Source organism: Borostomias antarcticus (genome assembly GCF_949987555.1).
Source record: "Borostomias antarcticus genome assembly, chromosome: 2".
NCBI lineage: Eukaryota > Metazoa > Chordata > Actinopteri > Stomiiformes > Stomiidae > Borostomias > Borostomias antarcticus.
Window position 1 is genome coordinate 6,459,809 of NC_140235.1, and position 20,184 is coordinate 6,479,992.

General features: G+C 48.3%; 1 protein-coding gene across 1 annotated transcript in view; it reads right to left on the bottom strand.

Moving 5' to 3' along the window:
* Positions 1-20,184, bottom strand: part of mycbp2 (MYC binding protein 2) — a gene marked incomplete at its 5' end in the record, with an annotated part of 100,424 nt that overhangs the window by 79,785 nt on the left and 455 nt on the right. The window contains 4 exons of the mRNA XM_084461239.1: positions 2,458-2,654; positions 3,161-3,314; positions 5,798-6,013; positions 17,846-17,921. Of these exons, the coding sequence (XP_084317365.1) occupies positions 2,458-2,654; positions 3,161-3,314; positions 5,798-6,013; positions 17,846-17,921 (643 nt within the window). The remainder of the gene's footprint in view (positions 1-2,457; positions 2,655-3,160; positions 3,315-5,797; positions 6,014-17,845; positions 17,922-20,184) is intronic.

Consider the following 20,184-nt stretch of genomic DNA (forward strand, 5'->3'; position numbering starts at 1 on the left):
CTTCGACTACACTAACGTTAGCTGCGCTGCTGTCGTCACTCCGGAGTGCATCAAAAACATGACATTCCTGCAAAGTTATCGCATGCTGTGTGGCCAAATGTTTTTACATATTAATAGTATTTCCCCCCTTTGATGATATAGGCTTTTGCAAGCATTGCAAGTGGCTGTGTTGTCACGTGAAATGTAACCACACTCTCGAATGTTTATGCCTAGACGACATGTTGCTGGCTTCTTCTACTGCGGTCTAATAAAACAAAACAAGGCAGCGTGCGTGTGACGACAGGAATCGATAGCGGAATCGTTAAAGATTTTGGCTTACGATTCCAAGGAATCGATTCACTGGGAACCGGTTCTCAACAAGAACCGGTTTTCGATTCCCATCCTTACCCCTAATAAATCTTAGGGTGGAATGGTAGACAGGGTCTAGGGGGTTTCAAGGTAGTCAAAGAAGCATGTCTATAGATTGTGTCACCATAGTCTAATATTGATAAGAAGACAGCTTAAACAATTCTCTTCCTGCTGAACATAGGAAAGCTAGAACGGGTTCTGTACAGGAAGCCAATTTTCTGCCACAGTTTAGAGGCTAGACTGTCTACATGAAACTTGAAAGAGTTAATCATCCAGCCACAAACCAGATATTTGTACTCAGTGACTCTCTCAATACGCGAGCCATTAGCCGTTAATAAATGGAGCCTGTCATAATAAGTATGTATAATAGTAATCCTGGCTCTAGAAAACAACATACAGGTAAATTTAGATTTGCTAGGATTAAGGACTAGTTTCAGATTGGTGAGAGCTTCTTGCAGCACATTAAAAGAAAGCTGCAGGTTCTCAATGGCTTCCTGCACAGTATCCGCAATACAATAGACAACTGTATCATCAGCATATAGATGAGCATGACAACCAGTAAGTGCAGAGACAATATCATTAATATAGATGGTGAAAAGGACAGGACTCAACACTGAGCCTTGGGGCACACCTTAAGCTAGAGACAAGAAATCAGATCGAATGATACCCAATTTCACACACTGACACCTTGAAGACAGATAGTCCTGAAAGCAATCACAAGCACCTCTATACAAACCAACACTAGATAGTCTATTTTTTTTAGTCTGTTTTCTCCACACACTCCATCACTCGCTTGCAAGGCTGTTACACACTCTGCTGATGTCACAGAACACACACACGCACACACAAATACACTTCCCAGCCATGCGCCTCCCTGCCAGCCTGCCATAGTGATGACTCACAGTCTAGCACCTGACTAATGAAGGATTCTAAATAAAACAACAGAGGCCCGCCTCCACGGGCTCTCCACTGGCTCAACTCATCAATTCTCAGGACTCCCTGCACGCACAGCCACAGCTGCACTGGGAGAAGCTACTTCCACTTAGAGACAGAACAGTGTGCTCTCTCACATAGAGACATGGGGCTCCCCCAGAAGACTCTGTTTTTGTTTGGTGGATCAGGGGCTTTTTAGAGGACCGGAATAACTAGTCACCTGGGCTACGGGGTGAACACAAATACTAAGTGGTGTGTGTGTGTGTGTGTGTGTGTGTGTGTGTGTGTGTGTGTGTGTGTGTGTGTGTGTGTGTGTGTGTGTGCATGTTTACTCATTCTCCATACAGGTGCAGGATCCATCTGATGCCACTGTCATCTAATGAAGTTTGAAGCTTGAACACTTTGATAGAAATACTACAATTGGAATAACATCTGCAATCTGTGACTCTTTTACACAAGCCAACAACAGAGGAGAAAACTCATTGTCATGTACACATGCACGCACGCACACACACACACTTGAGTTAAATCAAAACTTAACAGAGGGGATGTCTGGTTAATTGGCGGAAGAATGCAGGCAGGCTAACATAATAAGTGGGGAAAGTCTGAGAGGCCTGACATTTCCCTGATTCAATTTACTGTCCTCCAGAACCTGCCCTGAGTCTGTCTGCTTTCTCTGAAGGAGAGATGAGGAGGACGAGGAGGAGAAGGAGGAGGACGAGGAGGAGGGCATTGTTAGCTTCCGTTAGCATCAGCCTCAATCAGGGTACATCAGCATCCCATCTACCTCCCTGACTCGGAAATCTAGAGATCATTCATTCATTCATGCATTCATGCATTCATGCATTCATGCATTCATGCATTCATTCGTTTGTTCATTCATTCATTTGTTCATTCATTCATTCATTCATTCATTCATTCATTCATTCATTCATTCATTCATCTGCAACCATCCTCTGGATCTCTCTGTAGGACATGGTGTGTAAGGAGATGCAGATGTTTATCTAACACGGAGCGGGTTTAATACGATGGCTCTCCCCACTTGATACGACGACTAGCCCACGTTTCAAAGCTCTGATCGGCTGTACGTGTATTCCGCCAGAGGCATTCTCTCGCATTCGAGAACTGGCGCCGTGTCCGGTAGAACTGACCGACGTCTCGTCTCGCCTCTCCTACCTGTATGGTCTGACAGGCGTGGCTGCCGTTGTTGGTGAGGATGGCGGAGACGGCCTGCAGGGTCTTGCCGGTGTCCCCCCAGGACACCACTAGGCTGAAGAGGCAGGCGCAGGCCAGGGCGGTGAGGGTCTGACCCGTGGGGTCGTTGGGGCCCGTGCTCCGCACCGTGCTCTCCAGCAGCAGCTGGAATAGGGACTCTGCGGGGGGGGAGAAGGCAGGGAGAGTTTAGAGGAGTGTGTGTGTGTGTGTGCGCGCCTGTCTAGCTGGATGTATAGACTTGTTGTGCAAGAGTGTGCGTGTGTGTGTGTGTGTGGTAAAGCTGTACTTCTGAGTATGTACAGTACTGTATGTGTTTGCGTGTGTGTGTGTGTGTGTGTGTGTGTGTGTGTGTGTGTGTGGTAAAGCCGTACTTCTGAGTATGTACTGTATGTGTGTGTGTGCGTGTGTGTGTGTGTGTGTGTGCGTGTGGTAAAGCCGTACTTCTGAGTATGTACAGTACTGTATGTGTTTGCGTGTGCATGTGTGTGTGCATGTGTATGTGTTTGCGTGTGTGTGTGAATGTGTGAGTGAGTGTGTGCGTGCGTGTGGTAAAGCGCGTACTTCTGAGTATGTACAGTACTGTATGTGTTTGCGTGTGCATGCGTGTGTGCATGTGTGTGTGTTTGTGTGTGTGTGTGTGTGCGTGCGTTTCCGCGAGCCTCACCCAGCACGTCGGGGGGCTCGGTCTGGAAGCCCTCGGGCTGCTGGCCCTGCAGCATGTCCAGCAGCGCCTGCAGGCTGCGCAGACACAGGGACGGGTGGGAGAAGCGCGTCTCCTTGATCAGCTCAAACACCCCACACAGCCCGATACCGATGATCTACACACAGGGAGAGAACACACACACACACACACACGTCACTATCAGAACCATGTTATCACACACAGCCAGAGGCCAATGATCTACAGAGAGAGGAACCGAGAAACAGCAGCTATCAGAACACAGAAAACACACACACACACACACACACACACACACACACACACACACACACACACACACACACACACACACACACACACACACACACACACACACACACACACACACACACACACACACACACACACACACACACACACGATCTACAGAGAGGAACACACAGCTCAGTATCTAGGCCCAACTTAACACCCCTTAAATTTGTGTGATACTAGGTAACTCTGTTATGATGTCATCTAAGCCCGACATCAGAGGGAACTTTACATTCAAATTCCTTGTCCTAAAAAGGACTGGACCTCCAGAGCTAGACTGGACCTCTTGAAGACGAGAACCAAAGTCTATGAGATCCCATCCACACCATTCAATTCCCTCCAGTTGGTTACAAGCTAACAGTACATGTGGTCATTACAGACAAGTTTAACTGAACATCGTTCATCCTGCTTTAATGATAGCCTGCCTCTTGCAGACGTGCACGGCGAGGAGGGGAACGTAGCTAGTAGAGGAGTCTGGCCTAGGAAAGGCTGCCCTCGGTATTGCCTGTTAAAAATGTCCTGCTGTCTGTCCCTATCAGAGTCAAGAGATTGTTTTTGTTCTCTTTTTATTGGTTGTTTCCTACACAGGGATAGCAGGCTCTGATGGAGGCAGAAATGCTATCCAGAGGCTGGTGAAGACGGCACAGAAGATCATGGGTGTGGCGCTCCCAGCCATCGAGGATCTCTACGAGGATCTCTACTTCCTGCCGCAGGAATGCCGTCTCCATCGCAAAACACACCAACCCTCCCAGCTGCCACCGGTTCGCACCATCTCGCCGGAGAGACGGAAGATGGCCGAGCATCAGGACCGCAGAGGAGAGGTTCCACAACAGCTTCTTTCCTGACGCGGTTCGCAAGCTCTACAGCCAACAGCAGCAGTAGACTGACCCTGAAGACACCACCTGATCAGCCCCCCCCACCACCTGCCCTCCCAGACATCCACACCCCTATTGGCCCATCCCCCTCCCCGGCCAATAACCAATCACTTGACACTTTGAGCACCTAGAACATTGTCTATACAAGACAACTGACTCTGTACTACTCTACACTCCATCACTTCAAACAACACCTGACACCACTTGAACAATTGAATACCTTGCCTATATGATAGACAATAACAATCGACTCTTTCCTATACAATAGACAATAACAACAGACCCTGTACAACCATACACTTGAATACTATTAACTGCACCGGCCATATCACGGACATAGTCACAGTCATCCATGATTGGAGGGGATAAGTAGATGAGGATCAAATTGATAGACTGCTAGACTACGGATAGTTAATTGCAGTTTGGGAACCTTTAAGGTCTATCTGAGTACCTAGGACTGGAATGAGGAACTGATTGGGGCTGATAAGATACTGTAAGGACAACTGATTACAAGAATTACAAAGTACAGTACTGTACCTGTACTGGTTATATATGGCAAGAATAAACTTTCTATTATATACTAACTCAGTCTGTGCTATGCTTGAGGATTGTTCTAGAAGTAGGACTACCAACTAAAACACGTGTTAAACAGAGCTTTTGATATCATACTTAAATTGGATCCAAAAGGTTACCAAACAGTTTTCCCATACACCACTGAGGGGGGGGGACAGTAGAGAGAGAGAGAGAGAGCATCAGACAGAGAGGGGGAAAGAGAGGCAGAGAGAGAGCTGTACAGCGGGAGAGAAAGAGAGAGAGAGAGAACGAGAGAGAGAGAGAGAGAGATGGCAAGAGCGGGCGCAGTAGTGAGAGAGCGAGGACAGAGACAGACAGAGAGGTCAGTAATCCTCCTAGGCCGGGGTATTAAGCCTCTAGTGTCGCAGCTCTCGTCAACATGGGAGTCAAAGGGAGGTGAACGGAGATATTGAACACATGCTGGGGGGGGGGGGCAAAAGTGACGCCACTGGGCCTGATTAGTACCTGGGCTAGGCTCCTCCCTCGTCAGTCAGTGGACCGACAGACAGACAGACAGACAGAGAGGGAGGGAGGGAGGGAGGGAGGGAGGGAGGGAGGGAGGGAGGGAGGGAGGGAGAAAGGGAGAAAGGGAAGGAGAGAGGGAGAGGGAGAGGGAGAGAGAGAGACAGACAGCTTACCAGCCAGACAGCCACACAGAGAGGGAGGGAGGTAGAGAGAGAGAGAGAGAGAGAGAGACAGATACTGGGAGACAGACAGCTTACCAGCCAGACAGCCACACAGAGAGGGAGAGAGAGAAAGAGAGAGAGAGAGAGAGAAAGACACTGGGAGACACCCAGCTTACCAGCCAGACGGCCGACCACACCGCACACACACACACACACACACGCACACACACACGCACACACACACAGGCGCACGCTACCTTGGGCAGCTTGATGGTGGGCTCGCGGTACTCCTCCTCCTCCTCGCTGTCCGAGTCGCCGCTCTGGACGGAGCTGCGCGAGGCCAGCGCCAGGGACGCCTCCCTCTGCTGCCAGTCCAGCACGCAGTGACGCACATTGCAGTACACGTTGAACGCCGACGGGTTGCTGTGCAGCTTGATGTCCGGCACACAGAACGCCCCATCTAGACCCTCCGTCTGGGGGGAGGGAGGGAGGAAGAGAGGGAGGGAGAGAGAGAGAGAGGGAGAGAGGGAAAGAGGGAGGGAGGGAGGGATAGGAGAAAGAGGACAAATAGATGGTCAGTCATGTTTAGGCTGCAGGATCATTGGTGTGACCGAAACTCGGTTACCTACTTAGAGGGAGATGTGTTTATCCAGTCCAGCCTATAACTTTTTTTTTTTTTAATGACCCATCAAAGCTTCAAGGAGATTGAGAAATCAAAAGGCACCCAGTTCTGGGTAAGGGTAGTTCACCAATCAGCAGTCTCCAAGAGGATGAGTAGGAAAGATGACAGTAAGATCTGAGAGAGAGAGAGAGAGAGAGAGAGAGAGAGAGAGAGAGAGAGAGAGAGCGCAAAAGGATGAGGAACGGACATAGAGACATGGACATAAAGGAGACAGAACAAGCGTGAGCACATCACCCCGGTCCTCGCCCCACTCCACTGGCTCCCCATTCGCTACCGCATAGATTTTAAACTCCTGCTCACCGTCTACAAATCACTCCATGGACTGGCCCCTATGTATCTGACCCAACTCCTGCGTCACCACACCCCTTCCAGAGCGTTACGGTCAGCCGACCAACTGCTGCTGGAGGTGCCCAGGTCAAATCTCAAGACCAGAGGGGACAGGGCCTTCGCTATAGCAGTCCCCAGACTCTGGAATAACCCCCCCCTTATTAGAGCAGCCCAGACTCTGGTAGCATTCAAGTCCCTCCTCAAAACACATCTATTCTCCCTCGCCTTTGATTAGTTTCTGCCTGTCCCCCTGGTAACCCAATTATTGCCATTTTAGTTCCTTTTACTTTATTTTGTAATTTGCTGCACTATTTGCATATACTCTATTTGCACTATTCTTATGCTTTTGTATTTATATCTTTTGCTTTTATCTGTAAAGCACTTTGGTTCAGCCACAGCTGTTTGTTAATGTGCTATATAAATAAAATTGACTTGACTTGAGAAAGGGGGAGACGATTTGATGATTTTCACAGGCGCCCGTCTGATAACCATTAATGGGGAGTGAGACATTTAAATGATTTAACAGCAGGTGCAGGACAGATGCTGCCATTTGTGGGTCAATATGCAGCTTGCAGTAACATACAACAAGGACGCGCACACGCGCAGACGCGCACACACGCACACACACACACACAGTCTCCATCTACGTTCAAATCCACAAACCGGCGTTGGGAGCCAGGTCAGGCGGAGAGAGAGATCTGGTCAATAGTCAAGTACCTGGCAGAAAGCACCGGTCCTTTAGCTCATACTGTTTAACACTCAACGAGGAGCACCTGCCCCGAGGGCTCCAAACACTATGAATATTAAGCCATGTACACACCCTACTGGCCTTCTAAACTATGATCTGGTCAATGAACTGAAAGAGAGAATGACGAGAGAGAATAGAATAGATTGCTACCACGGTGCGTCCTAACTGGAGTCCTATCGTACCGATAATTATCACCATCAGTGAATTGGCCATATGTCACCGATGACGAAACGGTGACATGGCTCCTGGAGGTGTGCCGGATATATAGCCCGGGTGACCCCTCACCCAGGCTCGGAGTGGTAAAATGATAGCCCCTCGGCCCCTGGGGGGAGAGGACAATAACAACCAATCCAAACGAAGAAGAAGGCCATATGAAGCTGAACTGAAGTGATCTGAAGTAGCTCTCAGATAGCCCTTTTCCACCAAAGTAACTCTGGTTCGTGAACCGGTTCGGTTCAGAATTCTTGGAACCCTGGTTCTACCTAGGGAACTGGCCCGTGTTTCGACCAGTTTTTAGCGGAACGGTTGTAGGCATCATTAGCTTAGAGATATCTTCATTCATCTTCATCCGCTTATCCAGGGTCGGGTCGCGGAGGCAGCAGCTCCAGCAGGGAGCCCCAGACATCCCTTTCCCTAGCAGCATCAACCAGCTCTGCCTGGGGAATCTTTAGCCGCTCACAGGCCAGTGCGGAGATGTAGTCCCGCCACCTGGTCCTGGGTCTACCCCGCGGCCTCCTCCCAGCCGGACACGCCTGGAACACCTCCCTAGGGAGGCGCCCAGGAGGCATCCTCACTAGATGCCCGAACCACCTCAACTGGCTCCTTTCGACGCAAAGGAGCAGCGGCTCTACTCCGAGTCTCTCCCGGATGACTGAACTTCTCACCCGATCTCTCAGGGAGACCCCAGCCACCCTCCGGAGAAAACTCATTTCGGCCGCTTGTATCCGTGATCTCGTTCTTTCGGTCATGACCCATCCTTCATGACCATAGGTGAGGGTGGGGACGAAGATAGACCGGTAGATCGAGAGCTTTGCCTTTTGGCTCAGCTCTCTTTTCGTCACAACAGTGCGGTATAGCGACTGCAGAACCGCACCAGCTGCTCCGATTCTCCGGCCAAACTCCCTCTCCATGGTTCCCTCACTCGTGAACAAGACCCCCAGATACTTGAACTCCTTCACTTGGGGTAGGGACTCATTTCCTACTCGGAGCGGACAGGCCACCGGTTTCCTGCTGAGAACCATGGCCTCAGATTTAGAAGTGCTTATTCTCATCCCAGCCGCTTCACACTCAGTTGCGAACCTATCCAGAGAGTGCTGGAGGTCGCAGGCAGCTGATGCCATCAGGACCACATCATCTGCAAAAAGCAGTGACGTGATCCCCAGCTCACCGAACTGCAAACCCACCTCCCCCCGGCTACGCCTCGATATCCTGTCCATGAAAATCACAAACAGGATTGGTGACAAAGCGCAGCCCTGGCGGAGGCCAACACCCACCGGAAAGGCAGACGACTTACTGCCGAGGACCCGGACACAGCTCTCGCTCTGGGTGTACAGGGATTGGATGGCCCTAAGTAGGGACCCCCTCACCCCATACTCCCGCATAACTCTCCACAAGACCTCTCGGGGGACCCGGTCGTAAGCCTTCTCCAAGTCCACAAAACACATGTAGACAGGTTGGGCAAACTCCCAAGCCCCCTCCAAGATCCTTGCGAGAGTGAAGAGCTGGTCGGTAGTTCCACGACCAGGACGAAATCCGCATTGTTCCTCTTCGATCTGAGGTTCGACTATCGGCCGGACCCTCCTTTCCAGCACCTTGGAGTAAACTTTCCCTGGGAGGCTGAGTAATGTGATGCCTCTATAATTCGCACACACCCTCTGGTCCCCTTTTTTGAATATTGGGACCACCACCCCAGTCTGCCACTCCTTCGGCACTGACCCAGACTTCCACGCAGTGTTACAGAGGCGTGTCAACCAAGACAGCCCCTCTACACCCAGCGCCTTCAGAATTTCTGGACGGATCTCATCAGTCCCTGGGGCTCTGCCACTGTGGAGTTGTTTGACTACCTCAGTGACCTCCTCCAAGGACATTGACGACCCCCCATCATCTTCCGGCTCTGCCTCGATCGTAGAGGGTGGATTAGTCGGGTTCAGGAGTTCCTCAAAGTGCTCCTTCCAACGCTCAACAACCTCCTCAGTTGAGGTCAGCAGTGTCCCCTCCTTGCTGTATACAGCTTGGATGGTCCCCCGCTTTCCCTTCCTGAGGTGTCTGATGGTCTTCCAGAAACACTTTGGTGCCGACCGAAAGTCCTTCTCCATGGTTTCTCCGAACTCCTCCCACACCCGCTGCTTTGCCTTGGCCACGGCCAAAGCCGCAGCCCTCCGGGCCAGTCGATACCCTGCAACTGTTTCTGGGGTCTCCCGGGCTAACATAACCCGGAAGGCCTCCTTCTTCAGTCGGACGGCTTCCCTCACCACCGCTGTCCACCACGGTGTCCGAGGGTTACCGCCCCTTGAGGTACCTATGGCCCTCAGGCCACAGCTCCCAGCCGCAGCTTCAGCAATGGAGGCTTTGAACACCGACCACTCATGCTCGATGTCCCCAACCTCCACAGGGATGCCTGAGAAACTCCGCCGGAGGTGGCAATTGAAATCTCTCCGGACAGGCTCTTCCTCCAGACGTTCCCAGTTCACCCTCACTACACGCTTGGGTTTTCCAGGTCTGTCCAGAAGTTTCCCCCGCCATCGAAACCAGCTCACCACCAGATGGTGATCAGTGGACAGCTCTGCCCCTCTCTTTACCCGAGTGTCCAAAACGCATGGCCTCAGATCAGATGATACGATAACGAAATCGATCATCGACCTTCGGCCTAAGGTGTTCTGATGCCAGGTGTACTTGTGGGCATCCTTGTGTTCGAACATGGTGTTTGTTATGGACAAACCGTGACTAGCACAGAAGTCCAACAACAGAACACCACTCGGGTTCAGATCGTGGTGGCCATGCCTCCCAATCACGCCCCTCCAAGTTTCTCCATCATTGCCTACGTGTGCATTGAAGTCCCCCAGTAGGACACTGGAGTCCCCTGCAGGAGCCCCCAAAAGGACTCCACTCAGGATCTGCAGGAAGGCTGAGTACTCTGAACTGCTGTTCGGTGCATAAGCACAAACCACAGTCAGAGTCCCCCCCCCCACAGTCCTAAGGCGCAGGGAGGCGACCCTCTCGTCCACTGGGGTGAACTCCAGCACAGAGGCGCTCAGCTGGGGGCTAGCTAGTATAGCCACACCTGCCTTACGCCTCATACCGTGAGCAACTCCGGAGAAGAACAGGGTCCAACCCCTATCCAGGAGTTTGGTTCCGGCGCCGGTGCTGTGCGTAGAGGTTAGCCCCACCAGGTGTAATTGGTATCGCTCCACCTCCCTCACAAGCTCCGGCTCCTTCCCCCCCAGCGAGGTCACGTTCCATGTCCCCAGAGCCAGCCTTTGCCGCCCGGGTCCGGTCCGTCGGTGTCCCCCGCCTTCACCGCCACCTAGTTGGCAGCGCACCCGACCCCGACAATTTCTCCCGCGGGTGGTGGGTCCACGGGACGATGGAGGAGGAGATGGTGCTTCCACGTTGCTTATTCGGGCTGGGCCCGGCCGGGCTCCGTGGTAAGCCCGGCCACCAGGCGCTCGCATGCGGGCCCTCCGTCTGGGCCTGGCTCCAGACGAGGGCCCCGGGCTTCCTCCGGGCCGGGTCTCTCTTCCATTAGGTTGTATATTCATTGGGGTTTTTTGCCTGTAACCCCAGGTAGGGGGGCTAGGGGGTACTACCACTTGCCCAAGGTGGACCCCCAGACTAGTGGAGGGAAGGAGGCGTCTTACTTCTCCATTCTAGTTTTGCAACTAGCCACTGCCCACTTAGAGATATCAGCATGTGTAAATTGTTTAGGTGGTGTGTCACAAAAGTGGCTTGGGTAGTCTTCATTATAATTGTAGTAGGTCGTCATCATCACACTATTGTTTTAGCGATTGTCAATTACTATAATTTGTATAGGCCTAAAGTCAGTTGGATGGCTGGTTATTCAGAAAGTTGGCACTTAGCATAGAGAGAATGAGATCATTCACACTTGGGAGCCTTCCCGGCGCACATTTACACATAGCTGAAGCGGTCGATTACCACTCTTATCAGAGTAAAGCATGTGTTATAGCAAATCTCGCAAATCTATAGACCACGCCCGCGATATCATCACGGTTTGCGCTGAAAAACCTACTATTTTGTGGTGCCGGTTCGGAACCAACTTTGGGGTTCCCGAACTCATTTAATTTTGGTCGAAATGCTCGGAACCGTTCAAAATTAGGTTTGCAAACCGGCACCGAACCGGTTCCTTCTTGGTGTAAAAGGGCTATCAGAGAGGGGTAGTCTCCAGGCCTCCTGTAGCTCCGCGGTCCTCAGGTCACCTCTGGACCGGAGAGAGAGGCGTATCGATCGGTTGGTTTTCCCTCGCCTGGCTTTGCGGTGTTGCGTTCTTGCCACGGAGGGGAAAGAGGATGATGTCATTCATTCAATCGGTTGTAGAGGTCATTCATTTTCAGCTCGCACCCAAGGGGTAGCTGCTCTCCTCCTCTGCCCTCCTCTCTGCTCCCCCTCTCCTTCCCTCTCTCTGCCCCTGCTTTCTCCTCTCTCCCCTCCCCCCCATCTCTATCTCCCCCAGGGTAGCACTCCCGAGTCCCGGCACCCAATACGGAATGCTGTGATGTGAGGGACATAACGTGCCTACAAAAAGCACTTAGAGCCATTTACCACAGAGCAGGCTTATAACAGTCAGAGAAAATGGCTTTCTTGGATGAAAAAGCTCAAAGAAAGAAGGGAAGGCAGAAGAACAGGGTGCTGGGGTTGGGCATTTTCACTGATCCTAAAGGGGTTTCATTCCCTTAATAGGATTCAAGCTGTAGTAGTCTCACGATGCCAGACTTTGGTCTGGAGATGCATTGAACATCATTGAAAATCGGTGCTAGAACAGCGACGAAAAACGTTTCTACCAATCAGAGTCACTGCCTACATCTCCGATAGGGTGATTTTCCTTCCCGGAAATTATGTCCTTCTGCGAGGGTGATGGGGTGCAATCTGCCACCCCTCCAGGCCCTGCACGCCTCTAGGGGCCTGAAGCGGGCTAGAAAGACCACAGCCAGCCCCTCCCACACCGGCCACATTCTCTCTGAACATCTCCCCTCTGGTCCATCAGGGCCAAGACTTCACGCCACAAAAACAGCTTCTTCCCCACGGCCACCAGTCTAATCAATAAGGCTGGTGTCCCACTCTGACTCTCACCCCCCTCTGACTCTGTCCCATCTGCAATACTTGCACATGACCGCTGACTGTACTGGACATAGCTCGCACCGCACAGCACACACATATGACACACACTGTATAAAACATTGCACATTCATTACACTTATGGCACTCCATTTTGTTGTCTAATGTTGTCTCCATCAGTGTTATGCATCATTGACCAAAGCAAATTCCTATTTCCTTGTATGTTGTGAACTACCTGGCAAATAAACAGATTGTGACTCTGATTTTAGTGACGAAACCTGGACGAATGTCTTCAGTCTCTAGTTGACCGCAGCGTTTAGAGACTGAGTCAAACCTGGACGAATGTCTTCAGTCTAGTTGAGCGCAGTGTTTAGAGACTGAGTCATGAGACTGTAGTCTAAAGCTGTAGTTACAGAGAGTACTGGGCCAGCGCGCTGGCTGAGAACTGCTGTAGCCCAGCATAGACCCACTGTAACAATAACCAGCATAATGATAAACCGTCAAATTTGATCAAATTCATCACGATAAAATTATCATTAATACCGTGTTTGATTTCTGCGCTTTGAAAAACAGACTGTAGATACTGTCTAGCATCAACCAAAGTTAGCAACAATCTTCAAGACGCATTATTTTAATGTTTATGCAAACAAAAAGTGCATAGTGCTGCTAATTGTATTTGTGGTTCTCAATATAAAGCTTGGTGAAATTATTTCAGTGTGTGTATCAGTAGTATTAGAACATTTTCAGCACATTTTATAATACCGCGATAATACTGATAACCGTGATATGAAATGTTCATACCGTTACATCTCTAGACCCAACATGTCATAGCCGAGTTAGAATTAACCTAGGTACTAGAGATATAATTAACCTAGGTACTAGAGATATGGTAAGAGTCAGGAATAGGGATATAGTTAAGGAAGGTTACAGGTAGGGATGCACCGATTGCAAAATTCTGGGCCGATGCCGATGCTGATGTTTAAAATAACAATCCGGCCGAAGGCCGATGCCGATGGCTGATGTTTATTTTATTTTATTTTTATTCCCCCTTTTGTGCCAGGGAAACAAAGAAATGATGCCTGCTTTTCAAATGGCCAGTTAGATTTGATGTGTTAAAATCCTTTGCTGTAGTACCTCCTCTTGAAATGTCACTTGAACAAGTTTTACAAGTTTCATAGCGCATATCTTTGTCTGAGATGGTGAAATATCCCCACACGGCCGACATTTTTATTTCACTTTAATTTGAAAGCAAACTACACATTCGTTTGCACGGATCTTCTCCGAATCTCCAGCTGGGTAGGCTACGTTTTGCAACAAAAAAAGCCATAATTGTTGCGACATAACATCGGCCACTACCATCGGTGAATGACATTTTATTTGCCGATGGGCCGATGGCAGTCAACAAGGCCAACATCGGCCGATGCCGATGTTCGGCCGATGCATCGGTGCATCCCTAATTACAGGCTAGAAAGAGCGAAAGACAATATATTGTTCTGGCAAAACATTGCCTTCTCTTACCAGAGGCACCCTAAAAAGGGGAGAACAACCTAGGCTGAACATCTCGGAACCTCTCGGAACCTCTCGGAACCTCTCGGAACATCTCAGAACCTCTCAGAACATCTCACATCTCAGAATATCTCAGAACATAGAACATCTCACATCTCAGAACATCTCAGGCTGGTTCTGTGTTGCAGAGCAACCATCAGGAGCTCCCTGGCTACTGAGCTGAGTCGACGGTACATAAAATCAGGGCAATGATACCATACAGAACAGATCTACTAATCTACTGTAGAATGGCAGGTTATCATGAGTCATGAGTCTATTATTAACAACACAAAATCTCCAATGGAAAGCCAAACAAGTTGAGAGATCCCATAGAGTCCCCTAATTTCTGGAGTAATTGTTTATGTTTTTATTTAACCTTTATTTTAGCAGGTGGTCCCATCGAGATCAAAGATCTCATTTACAAGGGAGACCTGGCAAAATAGCAGCATAAAAAGTTACAGACAAAAACAATAAAACGCCACTTGTCTATCTGCCTCTCTAAGCTGTTGATGCCACTGTGGAATGTAGTGTAGCTGGCTGAGTCTTTGCTCTACTGGCCAATCCCTGCACAGGGAGAGGCTGATGTAACCAGTGCAGGCTAAGTTTCGGAGCGGTAAGGCATTGAGGAACACTAGGAGGTGACTACGGTGAAGTTTGAATTGAAAACTCTGTCCGGTTGGATGTGTTTGTACAAACACACAAATTATGTCCTTACGTGTGGAGAGACACGGGGCCCGCTCGACCAGAGGGGACACCGGCGGGACATGGAGCGAGCCGGTCTTCACATCACAACTCATGTGGAAATATCTGAGTTTCGATTAGGCTGACAGAATTCAATTTGCAGCATGAGCAAGGTCGTTATTTATCAGGCAGTAAAACTGTCAGTATCTACGTCGCAATCGGCGTACGAAGTACACAGACCCTGCTCAGATATGAGGTCCCGTGTATGTGCTGATGTTGTGCAGGCCGGCCTCTTTTACGCATACATTATGAAAAGCTCATCAATAATTGAATTGTGATATTAACTATGTGAAGGGTTTCCCTTATAAGGTCATGTTGACAGTTAAGCTACACCTAGATTGGTTGGTTGTTTCTAGCTAATATGAAAACTTTTCACCACTCCTTCCTGTCAATGTGGTGAGATTAAGGAGTTAAAGTGTCGCCCGCTTTGTGTGGGTCTTGAAAAAATGCTATATTCTCTCCATCTATGGCTCAGCAGTGTAGAAGGGGGGGGGGATTAGGGTTGAAAGAAAAAAAAAATATAAGATTAGTGAGAAATGAGATTATCCCTATCCCAAAGAAAAATACATCTCTCATTCTCCCACCGACATTAGGATGGGATGAGGAGGAGAGTATTCCCCCCTTCCTGCACTGCTGAGGGTTTGTAAGCAGAGGAGAAGACAAAGGCGAAGGAGGGGAGGGGTCCTCTGATCGCACGCTGTGAGTGAGTCAGAGAGAGAGGCGTGACAGAGTTAGCTCAGCCCATCTCAACACAGTATAACTATATGTGGTATATAGAGGCAAAATCAAAAGTATGCATAAATGACCAAAATAGCCCCCGACTCCTAAGGGTTAACTTTTTGCCAGTTACTTTTGTTTGAACAAGAGAATATTATTATTTGAAGTGTTTACTCTTGTTTAGGTTATGATGTGAAGTGTCTTTTTTGGGGAACCTGTACACATTGTACACATTGAATAGCATACAGTTTAAGTTCATCCTACGTTCATGGCGTTATTCCCATTTCCAAATTGATAATAACTATAGGATCCAATAAGATACTATATAGCTCTAATTCTATATAGCTCTAATTCTAATTAGCTCTAATCTTAGCTATAATTCATAAATCACCTCTTTGATTTGTATAATGTGAAGTGAACACAGCATTACAATGTAGGCCTATTCCTATTGTTTTTTTTGTTTGTTTTTTTAAAAGCCTTCGGATCCATCTTTGTCACTAGAACGCAGCTCCGGATTTCGAGCGCCAAAACATAGCTCCAGCGGTATCGATCTGCCTCCAGGTTCAAGCTTTGTTTTGGCTGCGGTAGTGTAATTGCTAGGCGCAAATGTAGGTCTTTTGCGGGGTCAACGCCAAAAACACAGTAGTGTAAGCCAGGCCTCAGAGCCATGTTGGTCTAGCTTTTCTATCCATAAGAGAAACTTTTTACTTTATAGCTAGTTGCTGCTACAATTTTCACATCCAAGTAAACTGATACACATAAACATTATTGGTCTGTTGCCATTAGTATGATTCCCATTGTTCAATGTTTCCAAAACATTTCTGAACAACGTCACGCCAGGCAGTGTCATCACTGCTTTTTAGACAGGCGTTTGGCTAGCCCTGATATGTCCCCTTCTGTCGCTCGTGAGTTTTAATTTGTCTCCGTATTTTTTTTTTCCCAAATGTGCCTTTTTACCTGTTTTATCAATCTGTATTTGCTTTTATTGTTTTATTCTTCTGTATTTTACTTGTGTTATTTCATTCTGTATTTGCTTTATTCTACTTGGTTATGTTGCACTTGTCTTAATCGGTATGCGGTTGTTTTAATTGTCTGCCACTATGTTCGATTTTACTGTAAAGCACCTTGTGATTCTGTATCTTGAAAGGTGCTACAGTATATAAATGTCTGCCTGCCTGTCTGCCTGCCTGCCTGCCTGCCTGTCTGCCTTTCAAGAGAAAATAGCCCCTGAGGAAACCAAACCTTTCTTCTTGACAGTGAGAATATCAGAGAGCTGAATTGGAAAGAAGGGTACCAGCCCAACCCTACACAGCACAAGCTTTACCAGGAAGGTAGCCTACAAAGAGTATCCGTTTAGCATTCTGCTATCTTCTTGTTAGCCAAAAGCCCTCACTATAAATTGCATTTCTACGCATCTGCGACATAGCAATAATTCACCCTACAGTTGATTATTCCCTGACCGCCCGCCCGTCCGGTGAGGTTTTGGGCTGAAGGGGGGGGGGGGGGGCGGTCTCTGCTACAATCATATTATTCTGTCTCCGCCCTCTGCCTGCCAGCAGCTCATACACACAGAGGAAAAACAAAACTGCTTGAGCCAGAGATTTTAAAAACACAGACAGGCAATGCCGCCGGGCCACCGTAGAGCAGACAGCACCCTCAGAGGGAGGTGGGGGTAGAGAGAGAAAAAGATCCAGCATCGGCTCAACTGGGAGAGACGTTCAGACGTTAGTCCTATCATGTTGGCTTTGTACGTTCTCTCAACCAGGCAAACACTAACAGACTAGGCCTCGCCTAGAGAGGTCGTTGTCGTCGTCGTTGAAGGCTCCAAGCTCAGACACAGCCGGGAGGCAGGCAAGGTAACAGTTGCCGTGGAGATGTGGAACACATTGGTCGCTTGGCAACAGCCCATCACAGAGCCACTCCCAAAACTGTCTCCTCCTCCTCCTCCCTCTCCTACTTCTTCTCTTCCTTCCTCTCTTCCTCCTCCACCTCCACCCCTCTCCTCCTCCCCTACCTCATTTGTGAGAGGAAAAAACATGTTCCTGGCAACAGATAGAGTGGAATCTAATCCATTAAATGTTGTCATCACCATCATCATCAGTCTGTGTTAGCTCATTTGACCTGGAGGGAAACAAACTGCTAGTCTACCCAAAGCCTGTGCATGCCTTTAGCTTAGCCTGTGTAGTTATGGAAATTAAATCCCATTCAAATAGAACCAACATGGCTGCTGGTGAAAGATGACAGCATCTTCCTTACCTTTGTTCTTGATTTGACTTTTGACTTCACTTTTTGCCGCCTTTTCAGCTTCTTCTTGCTCAAAGCTTTCTTTCCTCTGAAAAACACATTGGAAATAAGACTGATTAGCATTAGGGTTGTTAAACAAGAATAACAATGTTTAGTCAATGAGATAAAAAGTACAATTTGACCTTTTGACCTCTAAAGAGTGCGATATTAGAGGTAGGAGGAGGAAGTGATGCCTTCTGGACGAATATTTCCATCAGCTATCCCTCAGGTCAGTCACAACAACACCCCCCACACCAACCTTCTGTAGCTTATTGAATGTGGATTTACAAATGAAACAGGCCTATAGTTTATTATGCCAGTCATTCACTTTGTGATTCTACCTCAATCACTTACATATCACATCTTTCACACCCGTTGCAACAGTGCACTTAAACTATCGAAAGCAACTTGTAAGGCATGTAACAACGCCTTCACATGTTTCCCCTCGCTGTGGGGGAAACTTATATGCATACTTGTGATATGACTGTGTGAAGACAAGGCCAAGCTTTCAGGTTTAAAATAGGACTGATCATCATGGGGTCAGAGGTAGACTTCTAGGAGTGTGTGGACCAGTTGTTGGTGCAATGACTGACCACTGGATGTTCTGATGGTGAGCTTACAAGGGTTCCTTTACAATATTTAGCCTCTCTTGTTTATTGTCTATAGCCCTTTTAATCCCTACAATGGTTGGTCACCTAAAAACATAGTCTTGTGTTTCTTCCTCAGTCCTGAGCCAACTCTGTGGCAGTGTGCCTGCCTTCTCCCACCAACATCCCAGCCAAAATCAATCTGCTAATTGACACGCAAAGTCACAGTGACAGAAATGGCCGCCCCAGTTCACTGCTACGCTAAAGGTAAACAAACGTCTTAGTGCAGCCTGGGTGAAAGGCTGAACACTAGGGAAAACTGATCAGCCTTGATCTGCAAGATTGCATCATCCAATACAGTTATCTGCTCGATTACGCGCGCGTGTCTCCCACACCTTGTGATAATGTTCATGGTGTTATGGACTGGTATATAGGCTAGTTTGATGATTTGAGATGGTATGGAGACCAAGCTAATATTATAATCAGATATGGCTACACGCTAATGCTGTAAAAAGGGAATAGGAACGGGAGGGCGAATGCTATCAGACCTGCCAGAAACGAAAGCTTCAGTCCACAACAACCTATCTGACCTGCTATCTAGATGACGTAAGTGTATGGGTTGCGCCAGTGGCTATCCACAAGCAAGCTCATGAGCTCATCCTCCCTGTCACAGTCTATCCAAAACACACTAGCAAATATCAACTTTAAAGACGTATATCATAATGGCTAATCGCAGTTGTGTTATACTTAAAATGCCAAATGGATATGTAAAATAATAAGTAACATTTTTTCCTATTGATTATGGCCACCCTTTCTGCTCTGGATGAAGCGCTTGCTACGTTTGACAGGGAAGGGCTGATAGCTAACACGTTAGCTTGCTAGCTACAATAGCTGCTAACATACAGCAGTGAAGCTGGGCCCTCCGCTCAATCCACATAAACATTGCTTCCTAGCTCACGATAATAGATAGCTAATGCACCGTGCTGGTAGTTTCTAGTTTCTATTGACAGATATTATTATGAGAACATTTACATGAATGACTGAAGACATTGTTAATGTTTATCCGCCCATTTTTAGACGGGCTGTTGGCATACATACCATACAGTGTCACATAGCAAGCTAGCTGCAATAATGCTAAGGTGGCTAGCTGTCATGAGGTCCCCTTGTTTTAATGTGAATGGGTAAGGGCCCGTCATGTGTACAGTTAGGGGCTGGGCAGGTCGCTCACACATAAGGGCACTCTGATGAATCAACGACATATACCATGCGGGACACAATCTATCAACGTTTAAAACCTGAAAATATAAAATATAGCGATGTTACATAACATTAATTGAGTTCTCTATGAGTATTTAGATTTCCCAGACAAGCCATTCGTGGATACGGTTTAACCAGGGGTTGATTGAGGACGGGGCAACTCCTTGGTTGAGACAATCAATTGTCAGTGGAACAGAGTTGATCTTCCCTTTTCCTATCATTATGCTATGAATGGGAACCGCACGAACCTGAATGAACGTATTTTGACAAGTGAGCTGTCACGTCTTTTGCACGAGCTCCGTGTCCCCGCCCGCTACGGAATCGAATGTAGAAACCGCGGAGTGGCCCAGGAGTAAAATACGTACATAACATCAGCGCTACCAGCAACAACTAAGCTAGGGAAGTTGGCTAGCTAACCGGATTGGTTAGCTAGCTGATGCTAAATTGTCACGGACAGTTGTGTTCTGT